The 18,086-nt window shown below is 50.8% G+C and overlaps 1 protein-coding gene across 5 annotated transcripts in view; it reads right to left on the bottom strand.

Moving 5' to 3' along the window:
* Window positions 1-7,704: 7,704 nt before the first annotated feature.
* The window catches only part of PSTPIP1 (proline-serine-threonine phosphatase interacting protein 1), a 59,182-nt gene continuing 48,800 nt past the window's right edge, over window positions 7,705-18,086 (bottom strand). For all 5 annotated transcript variants that reach the window (XM_045070498.1, XM_045070499.1, XM_013059410.2 and 2 more), the window contains 7 exons: window positions 13,704-13,783; window positions 13,027-13,125; window positions 11,892-11,988; window positions 11,370-11,460; window positions 9,275-9,330; window positions 8,948-9,072; window positions 7,705-8,008 (listed from right to left, as the gene is read on the bottom strand). In XM_045070498.1, coding sequence (XP_044926433.1) covers window positions 7,877-8,008; window positions 8,948-9,072; window positions 9,275-9,330; window positions 11,370-11,460; window positions 11,892-11,988; window positions 13,027-13,125; window positions 13,704-13,783 — 680 coding nt within the window. In that variant the 3' untranslated portion in view covers window positions 7,705-7,876. The remainder of the gene's footprint in view (window positions 8,009-8,947; window positions 9,073-9,274; window positions 9,331-11,369; window positions 11,461-11,891; window positions 11,989-13,026; window positions 13,126-13,703; window positions 13,784-18,086) is intronic.

Genomic DNA, 18,086 nt, shown 5'->3' with positions numbered 1-18,086 from the left:
CTCTGCTTGCCTGGCAAAAGAACAGCTTCCTCCCTTTAATGGTGGACTAGGAGTTTGTATTACCCTGAAGTTCTTTTCCCCAGTGCTTATTTCTTCAGAGGGCAAAAGAGCCACTTTTTTGGTCTGAATTTAATGGATGAGCCCTCAGGCTGTGCCACTTTCCCCACCATTGTCTGCACATTGGAATCACCTAGAGAACTTTGGATCCCAGATCCTTGAGAGCTTCCAGAGAGCAGTGAAGCTAAGAACTGCAACCATATCCCGTTGAGTTTGGTTATTTTTAAGATTTTATTTATTTATTTGACAAAGGGAGCGAGGATCAGAAGTAGGCAGAGCAGCAGGCAGAGGGAGAGGGGGAAGCAGGCACCCCACTGAGCAAAGAGCCTGATGGTGGGGCTCAATCCCAGGACCTTGAGATCATGACCTGGGCCGAAGGCAGAGTCTTAACCCACTGAGCCACCCCAGCGCTCCCTTGTTGGCTTTTAAAAAATTTTTTTTAATTAATTTTATTTGGAAATAATCTCAAAGTTACAGAAAAATTACAAGAATAAGAATGATGCATCCAAGGCGGCCTCAAAACCCTTCATTTAGATTGACATATTCACATTTTGCCCTGCTTACCCTGTCATTCGTGTTCTTGCATGTGCTGTCTCTCTCTGCACCAGTATCATGGCCTTTAGTACTTCAGTGGGTATGTCCTAAGGATAAGTATATTCTAATTGAGCACATGGAACACTGATACAATACTTAAACCTTCCATTTGTGTTTCATTTGACCTCACAACATCCTTTATACCATTTCCCCTCCAGTTCTGGATCCAGTCAAGGACCAGGTGTTATAGTTAGCTGTCCTTTCTCTTTGGTCTCCTGTAATTTAGAACATTGCCATAGCTTTTAATCTTATGACATTGACATTTTGGAAGAATATAGTCCCTTCTTTTAAATGCTGCTGCTCATTTTGGGTTTATCGGATGTTCCCTCTTGGTTAGATTAGGTTTTGCATTCCAGGTGGCTGGAGCACTACCCATGTCATGCGTCCTCTCAGGGTGTAACAACGGGAGCACACAGTGTCATCTGGCCCACGATGGGGATGTTTATTTTGATCACCTGGTGTAACATTCAGGGCCCAGTGGGGGGAAAAGTGTAAGCAGGAAATGATAGAAACGATTGCTGAGTGTGGTAAAGACTGGTTAACTATGAAAGGGTTAAAGGGAAAAAAAAAAAAAGGCCCGAAAGCAACTTAGTAGGAAACAGCTGCCACCCAGAGGGTCGAGAGAGAGAGGACAAGGAACTAGGAAACTTAGAGCAGGGCCCTGCAAGTCTGAGGCTCCAGCCTCCGACAGGAGCATGCCGCCTGCCCTATGCCGCAGGGTAGAGTGCCCGGAGGTGCCTGGCAGCGAGCCAGGAGGGCAGAGTGCTGGCACTGTGGAGAATGCTTAGACCGAAACGCAATCTCCTTTAGCTGGGCCATCCTCTTCACAGGCCCCTCTTGGCTAGCTGGCGGAAGAGGAATGTCCCAGCGTGGCAAGGAAGGGAGACGCAGGGCAAGGTTGACACACTTGGTTAAGGTGGTTTCTACTCTGAAGGGTGGAGTTACAACCTAGGCCATTTCTGGAGACGTTCTACTATAAGACGAAATGTTTAACTATCCTGCTCCTCATCAAACTTCCTTCGTGGTTTAGCGAAGATCGCAGTCTGACCTGATTCAGGCTTTCTTCTGATGATTGTTGTTTTAGATTTTTTAGATTTCATCTTTCCTGTGATGGTCGTAAAACACTGTTCCATTCTGGCACTCCTTCCTAATTTACCAGTCCGTCCTCCCTCCCTTCCCCCCCCAGTTATTTTATATATCTGTTTATATTTGTTATGGACTGATGGATTCCCATTTTTTCCAGTGGTCTAGAAGATCTTATTTTCCTTTTGTGTTCTGTTTTTGGTTCTCAAATAGTTCCACATTTGGCCACTTGGGAGCCTCTTGAGGTTGCTTTCTGTGTCCTGACATTTTTGTTGAACATTTTTGTAATTTCTGACTTAATAAGATGTTCCAGGCTCTTCTTGTACCCCTGGTGCCCAGTCCTGGAATCCGTTTCTGAGGAGCCTTGGTCCCTGGCCCAACCTGTGCTCATTACTACTGGGGTGTCTTTGCCTCTCAGCCTATCAGAGCTTGTCTTACTCTTAAAATTGTTCCCCTCCCTTTTTTGTGTGTTTTACAAAAGTAACAGTTTTTTAAAAAATGTAAATCGTAACATATCTCTAAAGAAAAATGTACCCAGAGGTAGATAAGTATAGCAATGGTATGTATCCTTCCAGACTATTTACATATATAAAACCAGATTTGGTGGTGGGGTTTAGTTTTGCTTTTCACTAATATATGAATTCTGTCCTACAAGGTCTTTTTTCCTTCTTCACCACATCGTATGTACTCTATATCAGAATGTAGACTTCTGACATTTTTGTTAGCTCCATGGATATATTAGTATCATGCTTAACAAGCATACAGTGGGCAGACATTCAGATGGAATCCAGCCTTGCTGCAGTGAATACTTCCATACACCTACTGTGAGTCATTTCAGTTTTTTTTTTTTTTAATTTTTAAAAACTCTTTATTAAAGTGAAATTCACAGTGTTCACTTAACCACTTTAAAGTGCCCAGTTCAGTGGCATTTTAGCACACTCACGGTATTGTGTAGCCACCTCCTCTCTCTGGTTCCAAAGCATTTACATCGCCCATGTTGTGCATTTTTATATGGACTCAAGGATGGAGTCTTTGTAGTGGGTTTACTCTGGACCAAAAGCCACAGTGAAGGTTTTTCATAGCTACATCCACTCGCCCTCCAAAAAGGTTATTCCAGTTTATATTCCCACTAGCAAATGAAAATGCATTTCCCTTTATCCTCGTTGACACTTTGGGTGTTATCAGCCTTTATTTTTCTTCCAGTCTGATAGATAAGAATATGTATTTTTTGACTAGTAGCTAGGCCCAGGATGTTTTCAAAGATGCCTCAATCATTTGTGTCTGTTGGATTTCCAAGTTTCTGTCATCTGCTTAGTTTGATAGGTTGTTAGCAGTGGGTTTTTTTTTCCCTTACAGAGCTGTTTACTTAGGAAACTCTTCCGTGAAATTCAGTGCCTGGTGCTGCTGTGGTGTGTGAGCTAATCTTCCTGATCTGTTTCCTGACTGGTTATTGTTGGTGTGTAGGAACACCTGCACTTCGGATACATTGATCTTGTGTCCAGCATCCAGGGGTTCTTGAAAAAAGTTTGTATCTTCTGGGTGACTCTTTATTGCAGTGTCTCTGAGGTCTCCCGAGGGTGTTTGTGACCTTGTAGAAACACCCTAAGGTCTACCTACTGAACACCTTTCTGGATAGTGCTGAGTGCATCACTAGTGGTGGGGAAATGGACTCACACACAGGTCTTTCTCTCCTGAGTTTATTTGCTGAAAGGAAAGTAGGTATGGAAGTTATAATAATAGGATAGAAGAGAAATTGTTTATCTTTGCATTTCCAGTACCTGGCACATAGTAGCCCCTGAGTGTCTGAAATAAGACACTGTGGTGCCATAAGAATATGATTTTTGTTTTTCTCTTTTTTTAAGCTGAAGAGCCCTTTAGCGAAAGATTCTTATCCCTGGCTGCATATTAGAATCACCAGGAGAATGTTTAAAATATTTATGCTCAAACTTAGCAGGCAGAGAATTGGTTTCAGTCTGTCGGAGGCGAGGCCAAAGCATGAGCATTTTCAAAAGACTTGTTAGTAACTGCCCTGCTTGTCTGCTACGTAAACTCTCTGAGTAGGGCTTGAGGTAGAGCGGGGCTCCCTCGCTCTTCCCGTCGGCCCCCAGCAGGGTTTTCTGGGCACAGTTTGAAAGCCAAGTCATCCCTTAGAACGTGTGGAGGCTGGTGTCCACCTGCTGGTGACAGTTTTGTTCGGGGCTTGTACTGCTGCCTCACACGCCAGGATGGGAACAAGGCAGACATCCTGGTTCAGCCAGAGGAGCTGGCTCTCCTGTGCTGAGGTCGCAGGGCCTGGGAATAGCTCTGGGAAGGTGATGGGAATTAGGTGTTGGGCCTCTGTGCATCTTGTTTGGCCAAATAATGGATTGCTTCTCCTTGACTCCTTGTCACCTTTGGAAGGGACTTCCTGGTGTAATCACAGCTCTCCAGATGGCATGCTGTGTGAGGATGGTTATGCCAAGCCCAGGGTTGCTGTTGATTATAGCCAAGATTCAGAAGTAGTGGGCCTTTTTGTTAAAAATGGCTTTTAGGTAGTGGTTTTATCTAATTTGAGCTTTATGGGGTTAGCAACTTACACAAAGGGCTTATTGCACCTGTATTACTGATGATGAAAATGTGGTCCAGAGAAATGGCAGCTTGCCTAAGAGCACACAGGGAAGGCTGGGCCTGGCTCTACCCTGATGTTCTGACTTCAGGCGCCATTCTCTACCCTCCCCACTCCATCTGTCTGAGCAGCCCTCTGTTGGGAAGAGGGCTACAGTTATTTGTACCCCCAGTTACACACATGCCAGCCCCCTCTTTGTCTGGCACCATCTCTTCTGCTGGGAGGGCTGTTGGTCCATTGATTGGTTCACAGCCGCTGAAGCTCTGACCAGCCTGGTGCACAGAGTGGAGAATGCTGCAGAGGCAATGAATCTGACTCAGATTCATTTGTGGGTTTTTTCCCTGGGATGAATTGTGACCCCCAAGTTGCTTTCAGTTCCATTCTCTCACTCCCTGAATGACTGGAGCGCAGGCTCTGTTATCTAACACTCATTACCCAAGTGCCCTCTGGGGCCCGTAGACACTGCAGCACCTGTCAGAGAGATGAAGATAAATATCTAGGCCAAAGGTTTTTAAAAAAATCTATGCAGTCGAATGGAATGCTCAATCAAGATGACAAGGTATTTTCAGAGGATAAATAAAGCACTGATACCTAACTTTCTCTTTTTCTTACCTCTTGGCTGCCCATACATCACCTGACCCTGGTGGGCAGTCTTCTCGGCTGCCCTGCCTCTTCTGGGCCCTTGCTCAGGCTTTGTCCCTGCTTGCTAACCCCTTCTCTGCCTCCTGCTCTGCCTCCTGTCCATCCTCAAGGCCTGGCTCAGCTCAGAAGTCGCTCCTCACCTCCTTCCTTTCCCCTCTTCCTGCTCCTATCTTACAGCCTATAAGTTACCAAGTCCTGTTGATCTGCTTCCCTTGTCCTTCCAGAATTGTTCTGCAGCCCCATTGTCACTTCCCAGACGAGCCACCATCACCTCTATGTTGGTTAACCTGGGCCTGCTCCCATCTCACCATGCTTGCTGTCTGCCTTGTGTCTGAGGGATTATGGCATCTGTGTATCCCTCTCTGGAATGAGTGAGCTCTTTGAAGGCACCCCTTTATCTTAGCACCCTTTGCCCCCATTATCAAATACAGGGTCAGTCAGGTCTCGTGCGTGGCCATCCCAGGCAAGAATTTTCATAGGCCTTTATACACTGACTACTCTGTCCTGCAAAGTACAGACCAGAGTATAAGACCAAGCATAAGATTACATTTTTATTTCTGAACATCCCTATTTATTAACGTCAGATGGGTCAGGGCATTCGGTCACTTCTCTTGTAGGATATGCCTTATAAGGGAAAAGGACATTTTCAGAAGGATTTAAGCCTCAGTCTGATTTTTCTCAGAAGCCCAAAGCCTTTCCCTACCCCATCTGCCACACATCCTGTGGTCGAAGCACTGGTGGGTGACACCCAGCGAAGGGCCAGCTGGAGTCCTGCTTCCAGGGGCCTACCCTGCCCCAGGCCACCTTGGGCTGTTCCACCCCTGCCTGCCCCAGCATGAGTAGTACTTGGGCGGAAACAACCCTTTCACTGCTTAATAGACTCGTGAGGTGTCCGCGCCTGAGAAGTGGAGAGGCTACACTCCAAAGGCATTTTCCCTCCCAGAAGAACAAAGCCTGTCCCCTCTGTCACCAGGTGCCATATTTGCTTAGTCACACACACTTGTTTGCTCAGCTGAGGAAGATGAGGCACGGCTGGAAGTCTACAGGGGCCATGGGAACAGCCCCCTTTAAGGGGCCCTCCTTGCCCTCTGCCTGGTACAGACCTTGGTCAGAGGCCTCATTTTTGTTACCGTGGCACTTAACATTTGCCTGGGCATGCGGGCTTTCGTGGGTGCCACAAGCTGCCTGTCACCAGAAATATTGACGTTGACGGCGGTACGCGGTGTCCAGTGCCCGTCCTGGGCAGGGCAGGCAGGCCTCGTGCAGGAGGTCAGATTAGATTCTCCCAGAGGCTCTTCTGGTCCTGGACCTTGGAGATTCCAGTGCTGACCCTCACTTCCTTCTCCACCACACATGAACCCTCTCTCAGCCCATGGCAGACTACTGCAGGCAGGCAGGAGCAGAAGGGAACCCCCCTTTACTCTCTCAGAATAGCCTCCCTGTTTCCTTGGCTTTTCTTGGGTCACCTATTCCCAGAAGTCTCATGACTGCTCTCAATCTCATGACTGCTCTCAATCTCAGGACATTTCCTGTACTGTCATTAACTTACTGGGCTGCTTGGTCTCTTGACTGAGTCAAGAGCTCCCTGAATAAAGCAAGGGACTGAGGCTTTACTCCTCTTGCTCTCACATGGGGCAGACCACAGAGGCTTACGAATGAGCAAGCAAAGGAACAGTTCTAGAGAAGGGTGGTCTGCAGGGGACAGTAACCCCTTTCAGCAGGATTTCTCAAGGTGTGTGCAGTGGAGAAGTATGGCATGTCCCCCTTCTGCCCCTGCAGTCTGGCCCCTTGTGCTGACAGTGTTGGGCTCCCACAGGCGAGTGAGGGGGAGGCCCAGGACTGAGAAGCCATCAGTTCGCACTGCTCTCTCCCTCACACCTAATCCTAATTCAGCAAGGGTGGAGCCTTCTGTGGCCAGAGCAGGGCTTTGGCAGGCCTTGGCCAGCAGTGGAAGTTGTGTTTCTAGGGGCCTGGGTCCAAAAAAGAGAAAGGCCTGAGAGCATGTAGAACAGAAGAGGAGTCGTCCCCGCAGGGCCCAGAGCCGGCCTGCATGGGCTCTGGAGCCCCTGCCTGGGTGGGATTTGCCGTGTCTGCAGCACTGGCTGCAGTGGCTTCCCTGTGCCTTAGCTGGGGGTGGGCGACAGGATCACTTGTACCCACGAGGTGCTAAGCCTGTCTTCCTGGACTCTGCACCATGGCCCCTTCACCTCCAGGGGACCCACTGCCTGTTTCCTTCCCAGACTGAGCTTGGCTCATCCCCAGAATGTTCTAGGCGTTTCTATCTAAATATCTTCATATCTAAATATGTGTGCCCATATTTATCCCACCTTGATGCTCTTCTCTTCTTTGTGCCTTGTCTATTGCTGCTCTTCCAAGACCCCTTTTTAGTCCCTCTGCCCCAAAGAAGGCTAGTGCCCCACTGCAGGTCTCCTGAGCCCTTTCTCATCGCCCCACCCTGTCCTCCCAACCCCTGCAGCCTTCTCCCATTTGCCCGCATGTGAGTGTGTCTCCCTCACAGTCTGGGAGTTCCCAAACTGGGGCCAGGCTCTTCTCCCCACCAGCAGACCTCAGGACAGACTGGACTGGGCCTCCGTGAGGACACTGAAAGTAAGTAAGCTCTGTCCCCCCAACCCCCAGACTTCTTCCCCCACTCCTTTGCCTCATTTTGGTCGGGGTATTTGGACATGGGGGCAGAAGAGCAAAAGGGACCCCTGAAGACCAAGGAATAAAAATGCACTCCTTTATTCCCTGCAGGAGAGACAGCTCAGGGAGCTGCCAGCATCTATCCTGGGGGACAGGCTCCATCTTGGGGCCCCAGCAAGGCCAGGGCAATGATTAGGGGTACCACTGGCCCCAGAGGCAGGGCAGGTCCAGGTGGGGGCTGCTGCCCCTTCCTCAGAGCTTTTCCAGGTAGGTACCAGGGACGAAGCCACGCTGCCCATTCCGTTCCACTGTCCACCAGCCATCCTCCCCCTCCAAGATGACTTCCAGGATGTCTCCAGCGGAGATATCCAACTCGTCGGAATTCTGGGCAAGAGAACAAAAGTGCGTTGGGCTGGAAGGGCCGCTTTGGGGGGGCTGGGGCTGGGCTCTGGTTGGCGCCCCACCCCAGGCAGTAAATGCAAGCTTGTCTCCTGGGTGGGCAGAGTCCTCAGAGCTACACGTGGCCTCCTGGAGCCACAGGACGAAGCTGCTCTCTGGGCCAGGGTGGCCTCTGGAGACAGGAAGGGGGTGGGGTATCTGTGGGACTCAGCCTCCCGCCCTCCCTGGTTTGTCACTGTAGGTGTCCCTCACCCTGGGGCTTCTTCTCCCCACTTGCCCCCTGCTGCCCCCATCCCCCAGCTCTGCTCCAGACACAGGGTCAGGTGTGCTCACCATGCTGCACACATTTCCAGGCCCACCGCATGCAGCCTCCCCGCTGCTGGTGAGCCAGCCCCTGTCATGCGAGTGCACTCTCATTCTCTTGGCCTGTCCCCCTGCCAGCCAAGGACCAGACTTTGGGAGTCTGCATGCTTTCCTTTGATCCGGGTGGACTAAGGGGGCTCTGCAACCCTCACCTCAAAGCAGGGAGCAGACTGGACTCCCAAGGATCTTGGCACAGCTGCCCAGTGGCCCTTGACCATCCTCTGTCCCCACAGACCTCGGAAAACCAACCCGGGCCCAGCTGAGGGGCTCATTCTGGCTATGGCCTGTTCTTGGCACGCACAGCCCCAACCCCAGGGCACAGAGGCTGACCCACAGACCCTTTCCTGCAGGTAGCCGCAGCCTCCATCAGCGCGCCTGCACCTGCACGCACACCTAGGCAGACACAGGCCCTCATACCCTTCATCGTTTGCTCAGCACAGGTACACAGTGGCAGCTGCTCTTCTAAGGGCACATACCCCAGCACACTTCCAGGGCACGTGCCTCTCTGTGTGACCACGCTCAGACCTGGCCCGCCTGAGGAAGGGAGGGTGAGAGCCTCACCTGGGCCGTGTAGTCATAGAGCACCCTGTATCCCTGGGCTGGCAGGGTTGGGGGGCCCGGCGCCTCCTTCACTGCGATGGAAGAGTAGACAACCTCATTGTGTTCGGGCATTGGGGTCAGGGTCTCTGTGGAAGTGGAAAGCAGCATGAGAGGCCTGGAGCCCACCTGTCAGAGGCAGCGATCCCCGGAGACACCCCCGGCACAGAGCTCCCCCAGGCTTGGCTCAGCCACCCCCACAAAAGCATTTGGACAACCCATCCGTGCCATAAGGAGTCTTCTTTCCCCTGGGGTTAGTTGTTCAGCAGCCCCCATGTCACCCCCAGTCACCTGCAGAAGCTGCCAGTGATATAGTCTTGGGACTTCCATGCAGCAGCCCAGAGAACCTGGGGACAAGAAGGAAAGCGGGTAGGCCCTGGAGGGAGGGGGATGAGGCAGGGGACCTGCAAAGCTTCAGGGCTAGGGCCATCTGGCCCCCAGGAACAGAGCAATATGGAGTGCCCCTCAGGCCAGAGGGCTCCCCCAAGGGTGGTCCCCTCAGAGTTCAGCCCACTCGTGCCCCCCTGGGACCTTCTCCTGCCTGGACCCAGCCAATCCTAACTCCCTGCACTCCACCGTGACCCGGCCAGCCCAGCTACTACTCCCTGACCGTGCAACCTAGGTCAGTGTCCACATGAGGCAGTGCCAGGGTAATTCACCCCTTCCCCTGTGCCTGGCTCAGGCCTGGGCTGAGCGGGAGTCATGAAGTTTTGTTGAATAAAAGAACGGAACAAGCAAGAAGCAGACACTCCGTGCACCGGTGGGGAGGCAGATGTGGCTACCCCATGAAGCAGGCAGTGCTGAGGGCTACATAAGTCGAGGCTGATGCTATTCCCAGCTTTAGGAAAGGCTTCCGGGTGGGGTCGAGCCAAGTCCTGAAAGAGCTTTACCAGGGAGATGGCACAAGTGTTGGCCAGTGAGCAGCAGCAGTGCAGGGGGAGCTCCGCATGGGTGGAGGAGTTTGCGAAGTGGGCCCATCTGGGGGTGTCGGAGACAAGACTAGAATAGGGACCAGGCCAGACCCCAAGGGGCCCTGAGTGTGGCTCGCTACTGTGGGAGACTGTCCTGGAGTGCTACCTGGGGCACAAAGGGCCTTTTCCCACAGGTGGGGACACTCAGTGATCCCACCCTCACAAATGAGCCCCGGGCCTGGAAGTGGACACACATGCCCAGGATGGAGACACAGGGATAGGCGCGTGTGGGCCCCAGGCCAGGCAGCTGCAACAGCAGTGGCATAGTCCTGCCCCTTGGGCCACTGAGTCAGGGTAAAAGCCAGCAGGCCTGTGACTGGGAGGAGATCGTGGGCCCCCCCCCGACTGCCCGTTTCTCTAGAATTATCTAACCCCATGACATCAGTTCCTTTAGGCACTTCCCGGCTGCTGCACACCCCTCCCCCGCTGAGCCTGGCTTCTAGCTGGCCCCTGTAGTGGCCCCTGCCCATCCTGCCAGGGGCCAGGCCCCCTCTACCCAGTTGGGCATCCCTCTCTGTCGTCCTCAGGAAGGCACCCCTTTCTCAACACCGCCCAGAGGCGGCCTCCAGGGGAGGCTCCAGGGTTCCTGAGGCCTCAGGAGAAAGCTGTCCTCCGAGGGCTGGGGGACCCATCAGCCCATCCTCATCCTTCCCCACCACCTGCAGCCTGGGCCTTCTCTGCGTGAGGCTGGACGGAGAGAGGGCATCACAGGGGCCTCAGAGTGGGAGTGGGGCGCAGGTACACATAAAACCCACAGATGCTCTCAGATCCCCAGCGACAGGGCACACAGCCCCCTCAGGAATCTGGCTGCTGGAGGGCTCCCTGAGAAGGCTGTAGTGCTCTCAGTGGGCTGTCACCGTTGTGCCCACCAGGCCTGAACTAAGAGAGCCCTTAGTTCTGAGTCTGACACAAACAACTCAGGGGCTCCGGATCTAGAGAAAGCAAGTGACTTGTGCAGGTGACACAATGACACATGTACGAGGGCCCTCTGCAGCCAGGCCAGAGAAGAGGCCCTGAGAAGCCCGGGGAACTCTCCCAAGAATCTCGGCCCTGCTCCTGTGTCCTGGTCCTGCCCCAGCTGGAGAGTGTCACCACTGCAGCGTGACTGTCCAGGGCACCAACCCAGGATAGCAGCGGGGCCCGAGGGACATGCAAGCCAGCCTGGGGCCTCCCTGGAGCTCCAAGCACAGTCACTGGTGAGTAGTGGGCTGTGATTATTTGCTTAATGTCTGGGACCCCTTGGGCTGTAGGTATCATGAGCCACATTGAGTCTGTCTTGTCCCCAGAGTGCCCAAGACCTAACACAGCGCCAGGTCCACAGCAAGAGCTCAATAAATGCATGTGGAAGAGCCACTTGCAGGTGGGAAGGCTAGACCCTCTTCCTGATGCTTCCCCAGCCCCATCAGGCTCCTCACCTCTTTATCATGCCGCAGGATGGCTGGACGCCAGGGCTGCCCGACGACGGGGTGACCTCCCGATCATAGTAGTTCTGGTAGGGCACAGGAGCTGTGGGCAGCAAGCTGGTGAGGCCCACGGTGGCCGGGGACAGGGCAGGCAGGACCTGTGCCACCTGATACTGCAACTTGTCCCCATCCAGAGACCCAGACTGAGGCCTCACTTTCCCATTCTGGCCCAAGGCTGCCTCCAGGCAGGGGAAGGGGCCTCTCTCTCTTCTATGAGACATGGAACCAAAGAGGTTTTAAGAGGGATCCCCAGCCCTACTCCCCTTTCTGAGTGTTGCGGCAGGCAAGGAACCCAGCCAGGGGCCTGCATCGTCCCTGACCCCTCCTCTGGGTCTGCCAAGTCTTCTTCACCCAGAAGTGAGCTGTGAGCTGCCCTATCTTGTCCCTGCAGGGGAGGCTCAGCTGGGGGCCAGGCATCCTTGGGACAGGTGGGGCTGGCCCCAGCAGCTATGCTGCCTGCGGGCTGGGCCTCACCTGGGGGCTCAGTGCCTGTGGTCTTGGCTTGGATGAAGCCATCGATGTCGGCTTCCACGCTGCAGCCTTCTAGTGTCACCCGCACCTCCTCGTAGAGCTGGGGTTGGGGAAGAGCAGATGCTGAGGGTCTTTGATGCCCACCCTCGTCCAAGTCCTGCTCCTCAGTGCGCCTGAACTCTGGCCAGGGACCCCCATCCCACCAGCCTCCTCTCGGGCCTTGTGTGCACAGCTCAGTGCCTGTATTTAGGCACCATGGCATGAGGGGTCAGAGCCCTGGCTGCCAGCTTCTCCTGGTTCCTAAACACTAGCTGTGCACAAGGTCCTGTGCAAGGGGTGTCCCTCTCTCCTGCCCTCAGAAGTAGACACCGCTTTCCCCACTTCACAGACAAGGAAACAAGGCAAGTGTCTTGCCCAAGGTCCCAGAGCAAGAATTCAGTGCAGCCAGACTGGATTTCATTTGACACGATCCAAAGCCCACACTCCTTCTTTAGGAGGCCACCAGGTGGGCTCAGGTCATCTTCAGGGGGGAAAACTCCAAACCCCGCAGTCCATGGGCAGAAGGGGTCAGGCAAGGAACAGCAATGGGCATCAGGGAGTCCCAACTACCTCAGAAGAGAGCTCATGGCTCTCAGGCTGCATTAACAGAGGTCAGAGCCCCCGGTGTGGAAGTGGCAGCCCCTCTTTCCTGGGGGAACCCCCCTGACACTCCTGGCATGTAGAGTGCAGTAAGGGGAACCAGGACACCCCACAGGGACTGGGGGCCAAGGAGGGACTCCTGCAAGCACCAGGTGGAGTAAGCTGCCCAGGGTCTTCCAGCCTCTGCAAATCTCTGAAAGGCAGTGTCCACTGGCCTCCCCAACCCCAACAGGGGGAACAGGCACTCTGCAGCCCTGAGAGCAGAGCCAAGGACCATGGAGCAGGGTAAGCAAGGAGGCAGATGCCCGGGCAACCCCTGAAGCAGCCTTCCAGGTGGGGAAGCCGGGGCCCTGCACCGAGCCTCTGTCCTCGGGACCCTGAGTACTTGTTGATGGACTCAGATGGACCCAGGCATGCTGCTGTCTGCAGGCTGCCCTCCCTAGTAACCCTACCCCCCGCTTACTCCCTGCCCCTCCCTGCCCACGCCCCCCACCCCCACCTCATCATCCTTGACACACTGCAAGGACAGCTGGTTGCAGTGCACCCACATGGCGTTGCGAAGGATGGTCAGTCGGTCAGACTCTTGCAGCTGGAAGGCCTGGGAGGTGGAGGCGGGAGGGAAGTGAGAAGTGAGGAAGGGCTTTAGGGCCAGGCCAGACTGGGCCCTGCTCGACCCAGCCGGTGCTGACTAGCTTACACCCTGCTCTGCTGAAAGCCAAGTCCAAAGGAAACATCCTTCTTGAGGGATCCCCATCCCCACCTCAGAAGCCTGAGGCTTCTGGTTCCTGCCCTCACCCACCCTCCAGGCTCCACCACACACTGGAAAAAGTCCTGGGGAGTGTTGTAAGAGGAGCACTAGACCCGGAGCCCTGAAGCCTGTGTCCCAGGCCTTGTCTACCAACAGGACCCAGAGAAGCTATGAGTTTTGTCTGAGCCTCAGCAAAAAAGGGGGAGGGATGCCTGCCTATAACAAAAGGGCAGGGCACAAAGCAAGATGGTGAGTTCCCAGAGACATGGACCCAGCACAGGGCCTGGGAAGAGAGTAGATGGGTGAATGAGGGAATGAGGCCTTCCTCCCACCACTGCCTTGCTTTCCCCCCATGAAGCAGCTATAGGAATGAACATCTTTCCCATTTTGCAGCTGGGGAAACAGGCTCCATGCCCGAGGTCACTTACCTCACAGGTGGTCCGGTGCTCCTGCTCCCACTCACCCCGCACCTTCTCCAGCTGCTCAATGTTCTGCTTGTACACTCGCTCTGGAAGCACAGGTGGTTCTCAAGGAGGCCAGGGCCCAGGCACACTCCCCGACCCCTACCCCTTTGCTCCTACAGTGCCCCTGTATGTACAGAGTGCCCTCCAGATCCCTGGAGTGCCCCCTCCTCCCACAGACCTGCCCTGGCTTGTGGTGCCTCATCTGAATGCCTGTTATGGCCACCTATTCTGGTACTGGTCTTTTGAAGGTGACTCTTCACTTCCCACTGTGCTCTGAGCTGCCCAGTGCTGCAGTCGAGCCCATCCCTCAAGATCAGAGTTCAGGCCTCTTGCCATCCCTGGGTCCCACCCCCTCACCCTTTGTAGATGGGAAAGTGAGGCCTGGAGAAGGCAGCACTGAAGGAGGTAGGAGCATGGGAGCTGCGGGGATGGAACCCAGCAGGTTTGGCCATGACCTCCATTCCCAGAAATCTGAGGGACACCTATCTGCCAGCCAAGGGAGAAGCTGGGTCCTGGGAGAGGCAGAGCAGAAAGGAGAGCATTTCCAGGGAGAGTGGGGGTGAGCTCTCTGGACTAGGAGGTGTGCCAACAGAGACAAAGGGTGTTGGGGTTCTGGCATCAGGTGAAAAATAGAAGAGAAAGAGATCTAGAGGAGACTGTGTGAGGTGAGTGTGTCTGTCTCCCGTGATGGCAGGGCTGTGAAAGTCCTGGGCTCTGGAGCCAGAGAGCCTGGGCTGAAATGCAATCACCACCATTTCTTGGCTGTGTGACCTTAGGTAAATTACTTTACCGCTCTGTGTGTCAGTTTCCTCATTTGTTAAAAAGGGGGATGCTACAGTGGCCAAGCCACTAGGAGCTAACCTTACCCACTAGCACACCTGCAGCAGCTGCAGCCAAACCTGTCAGCTAGCCATGCTGGTCGGTGACTGGCCCTCCCCACCAGCAAGCCTGCAGCAGTCAAGGCCAAGTCACAACAGGAGTATATATGCAGCCCACACAGGTGATACCTCTGGAGTCCTGGTTCTCGTGAACAGGAAGGATTGTACTATTGGGCCCCACAGGAAAACTTCTACATAAGACCACTACTTTCAAGTCTAGGATTCATAACTGACCTACCTAATACATAGAAACAAACACAGAAGAAGAATATGTTCCAAATGAAAGAATAAAACAAAAACTCAAAAAAAAAGAAAACAAAACATAAACAATCTCCTGGTAAAGAGTTCAAAGTAACAGTCATAAAAATGCTCACCAGACTTGAGAGAAGAGTAGATGAACTCAGAACTTCAACAAAGATACAGAAAATATAAAAAAAGAACCAAGCAGAGCTGAAGAAATTAATAACTGAAATGAAAAATACACTCTAGTGTATTTTTAGCACCTGGGTGGCTCAGAGGGTTAAGCCTGTGCCTTCAGCTCAGGTCATGATCTCAGGGTCCTGGGATCGAGCCCTGCATTGGGCTCTCTGCTCAGCAGGGAGCCTGCTTACCCCTCTTTCTCTGCCTGCTTCTCTGCCTACTTGTGATCTCTCTCTTTCTATGATCTCTCTCTTTCTATGTCAAATAAATAAATAAAATCTTTTTAAAAAAATACACTAGAGGAAATCCACAGCTGATTAGAGGATGTAGAAGAACAGATCAGTGACCAGGAAGATAGGGTAGTAGAAAATATCCAAGATACATAGCAAGAAGAAAAAAGAATTTTAAAAATGAGCATAGGTTAAGGGACATCAGGTGTACTAAAATTTGCATTTTAGGGGTCCCAGAAGGTAAAGAGAAAAGGGGGCAGAAAACTTACTTGAAGAAATAATAGCTGAAAACATCCCAAACTTGGGGAAGGGAACGGACATCTGGGTCCAGACTTCCAAGGTCCAGTAATCTCAGAAAGCCCCAAACAAGACAAGACAAATCCAAAGAGGACCACACCAAAACAAATAATCATTATGAGGTCAAAAATTAAAGCTAAGAAATCTTAAAAGCAGCAAGAGAGAAGCAACTAGTTATATATAAAAGACACCATAAAGCTGCTAGCTGATTTTTCAGCAGAAACTTTGCAGGCCAGAAGATAGTGGTGTGATATGAATAAAATGCTGACAGAAAAGAAGAAAACAACAACTTAAGGGATGTCTAACTGGCTCAGTTGGTGGGAGTGTGTGACTTGATCTTGGGGTTGTGAGTTTGAGCTCCACATTGGATGTAGAGATTACTTTTTTGTTTTTTTAAGATTTTATTTATTTATCTGACAGACAGAGACATGGCGAGAGAGGAAATACAAGCAGGGGGAGCGGGAGAGGGAGAAGCAGGCTTCCCGCAGAGCAGGGAGCCCGGCACGGGGCTCAATCCCAGGACCCTGGGATCATGACTGAGCCAAAGGCAGATGCTTAATGATTAAATCACCCAGGCATCCCAGATGTAGAGATTACTTTAAAAATAAATTTAAAAACCTAAAATCAAGAATATTCTACTTAGGGGCACCTGGGTGGCTCAGTGGGTTAAAGCCTCTGCCTTCGGCTCAGGTCATTATTCCAGAGTCCTGGGATCCAGCCCCACATCCGGCTCTCTGCTCAGCAGGGAGCCTGTTTCCCTTCCTCTCTCTCTGCCTGCCTCTCTGCCTACTTGTGACCTCTGTCTGTCAAAGTAAATAAATAAATTAATTAATTAAATCTTTAAAAAAAAAAAAGAACATTCTACTTAGCAACATTATCATTCAAAGAAAAGTTAAAGGAGTTCATCATTAAACTGACTTTACAAGAAATGTTAAAGGGATTTCCTTAAATGTAAAAGAAAAGGCAAGAAAGTGAAAGGGGAGGGAAGGGAAAGTGAAAGGGAAGAAATGTCACTAGTAAAAGCAAACATATTGTAAAAATAGTAAATCACTTATCAAGCCAGTATGAAGGTTTAAAGAAACAAGTAGTAAAATCAATTATATCTACAAAAAGTAATCAAGGAATATGGAAAATAAAAAGATGTAAACTATGACATACATAAAATGTAGAGGGAGGAGTAAAAATTGCAGTGATTTTAGAACATGTTGGAACTTAAGTGACCATCAACATAAAATAAACTGCTATATACATAGAATGTCACATATAAATCTCATAATAACCACAAACCCAAAACCTGTAATAGATACACAACAAAGAGAAAGGAAACCAGGTGTAACACTAAAGTTATCAAGTCACACGGGAAGAGAGCAAGAGAAGAACTATAAAAACAACCAGAAGACAGTTAACAAAATGCCAATAAATACATACCTATCAGTAGTAACTTTAGATATAAATGTACAAAATGCTTGAATTAAAAGACATAGGGTAACTCAATGGATAAAAAATAACACCTATCCAGGGGTGCCTGGTGCCTCACTTGGTTGAACATTTGATTCTTGATTTCTGCTCAGGTCATGATCTCAGTCTCATGGGATCAAGTCCTGTATCAGGCTCCATACTCATCCTGGAGTCTACTTGTCCCTCTCCCTCTGTTTCTCCCCTGGTCTTGCTCTCTCTTTCTCAAATAAATAAAATCTTTAAAAAAAAAAAAAATAAGACCCATCCAAATACTGCCTATAAGAGACTCACTTCAGACTCAGAGACACATACAGAGTGAAAGTGAAGGAATGGAAAAAGATATTCCATGCAAATGGAAGCATCAACAATAACAAAACTAGGGTAGGAATACATCAGACAAACAGATTTTTCATAAAGATTGTAATGAGACAAAGATGGGCATTACATAGATAAAGGTATCAGTCCAACAAGAGGATATAACAATTGTATATATCCACGCACCCAACATAGGGACACCTAAATATACAAAGCAAATAGTGACAAACACAAAGGGAGAAACTGACAGAAATAACAACAATCAATATTAGGAGACCAACTCCACTTACATCAATGGATAGATGATCCAGACAGAAAATCAATAAGGAAATGATGTCTTTGAATGACACTTTAGAGCATATGAACTTAAGATACATACAGAAGATTCCATCCCCAAACAGCAGAATACATATTCTTTTCAAGTGCACATGGAATACTCTCCCAGGTGGGTGACATGTTGGGCCACAAAACCAGGCTCAGTAAATTTAAGAAAATTAAAATACTATCAAGCATCTTTTCTGATCACAGTATGAAACTAGAAATCAATTACAAGGGGAAAACTGAAAAAAAAAAAAAAACACAAATGCATGGAAGCTAAACAGCATGCTACTAAACAGCCAATGGGTCAACGAAGAATACAAAAGGAAACCAAAAAATACTTGGAGATGAATGAAAATGGAAACGCAACATTACAGAATCTCTGAGAGGTGACCAAAGCAATTATAAGAGGGAAGTTTATACCAATACAG

This window comes from Mustela putorius, unplaced genomic scaffold (genome assembly GCF_011764305.1).
Source record: "Mustela putorius furo isolate JIRA1106 unplaced genomic scaffold, ASM1176430v1.1 tig00003972_pilon_pilon_pilon, whole genome shotgun sequence".
Lineage (NCBI taxonomy): Eukaryota > Metazoa > Chordata > Mammalia > Carnivora > Mustelidae > Mustela > Mustela putorius.
The sequence above is the reverse complement of the archived record's forward strand: the minus strand, read 5'-3'. Positions and strand labels throughout refer to the sequence as shown.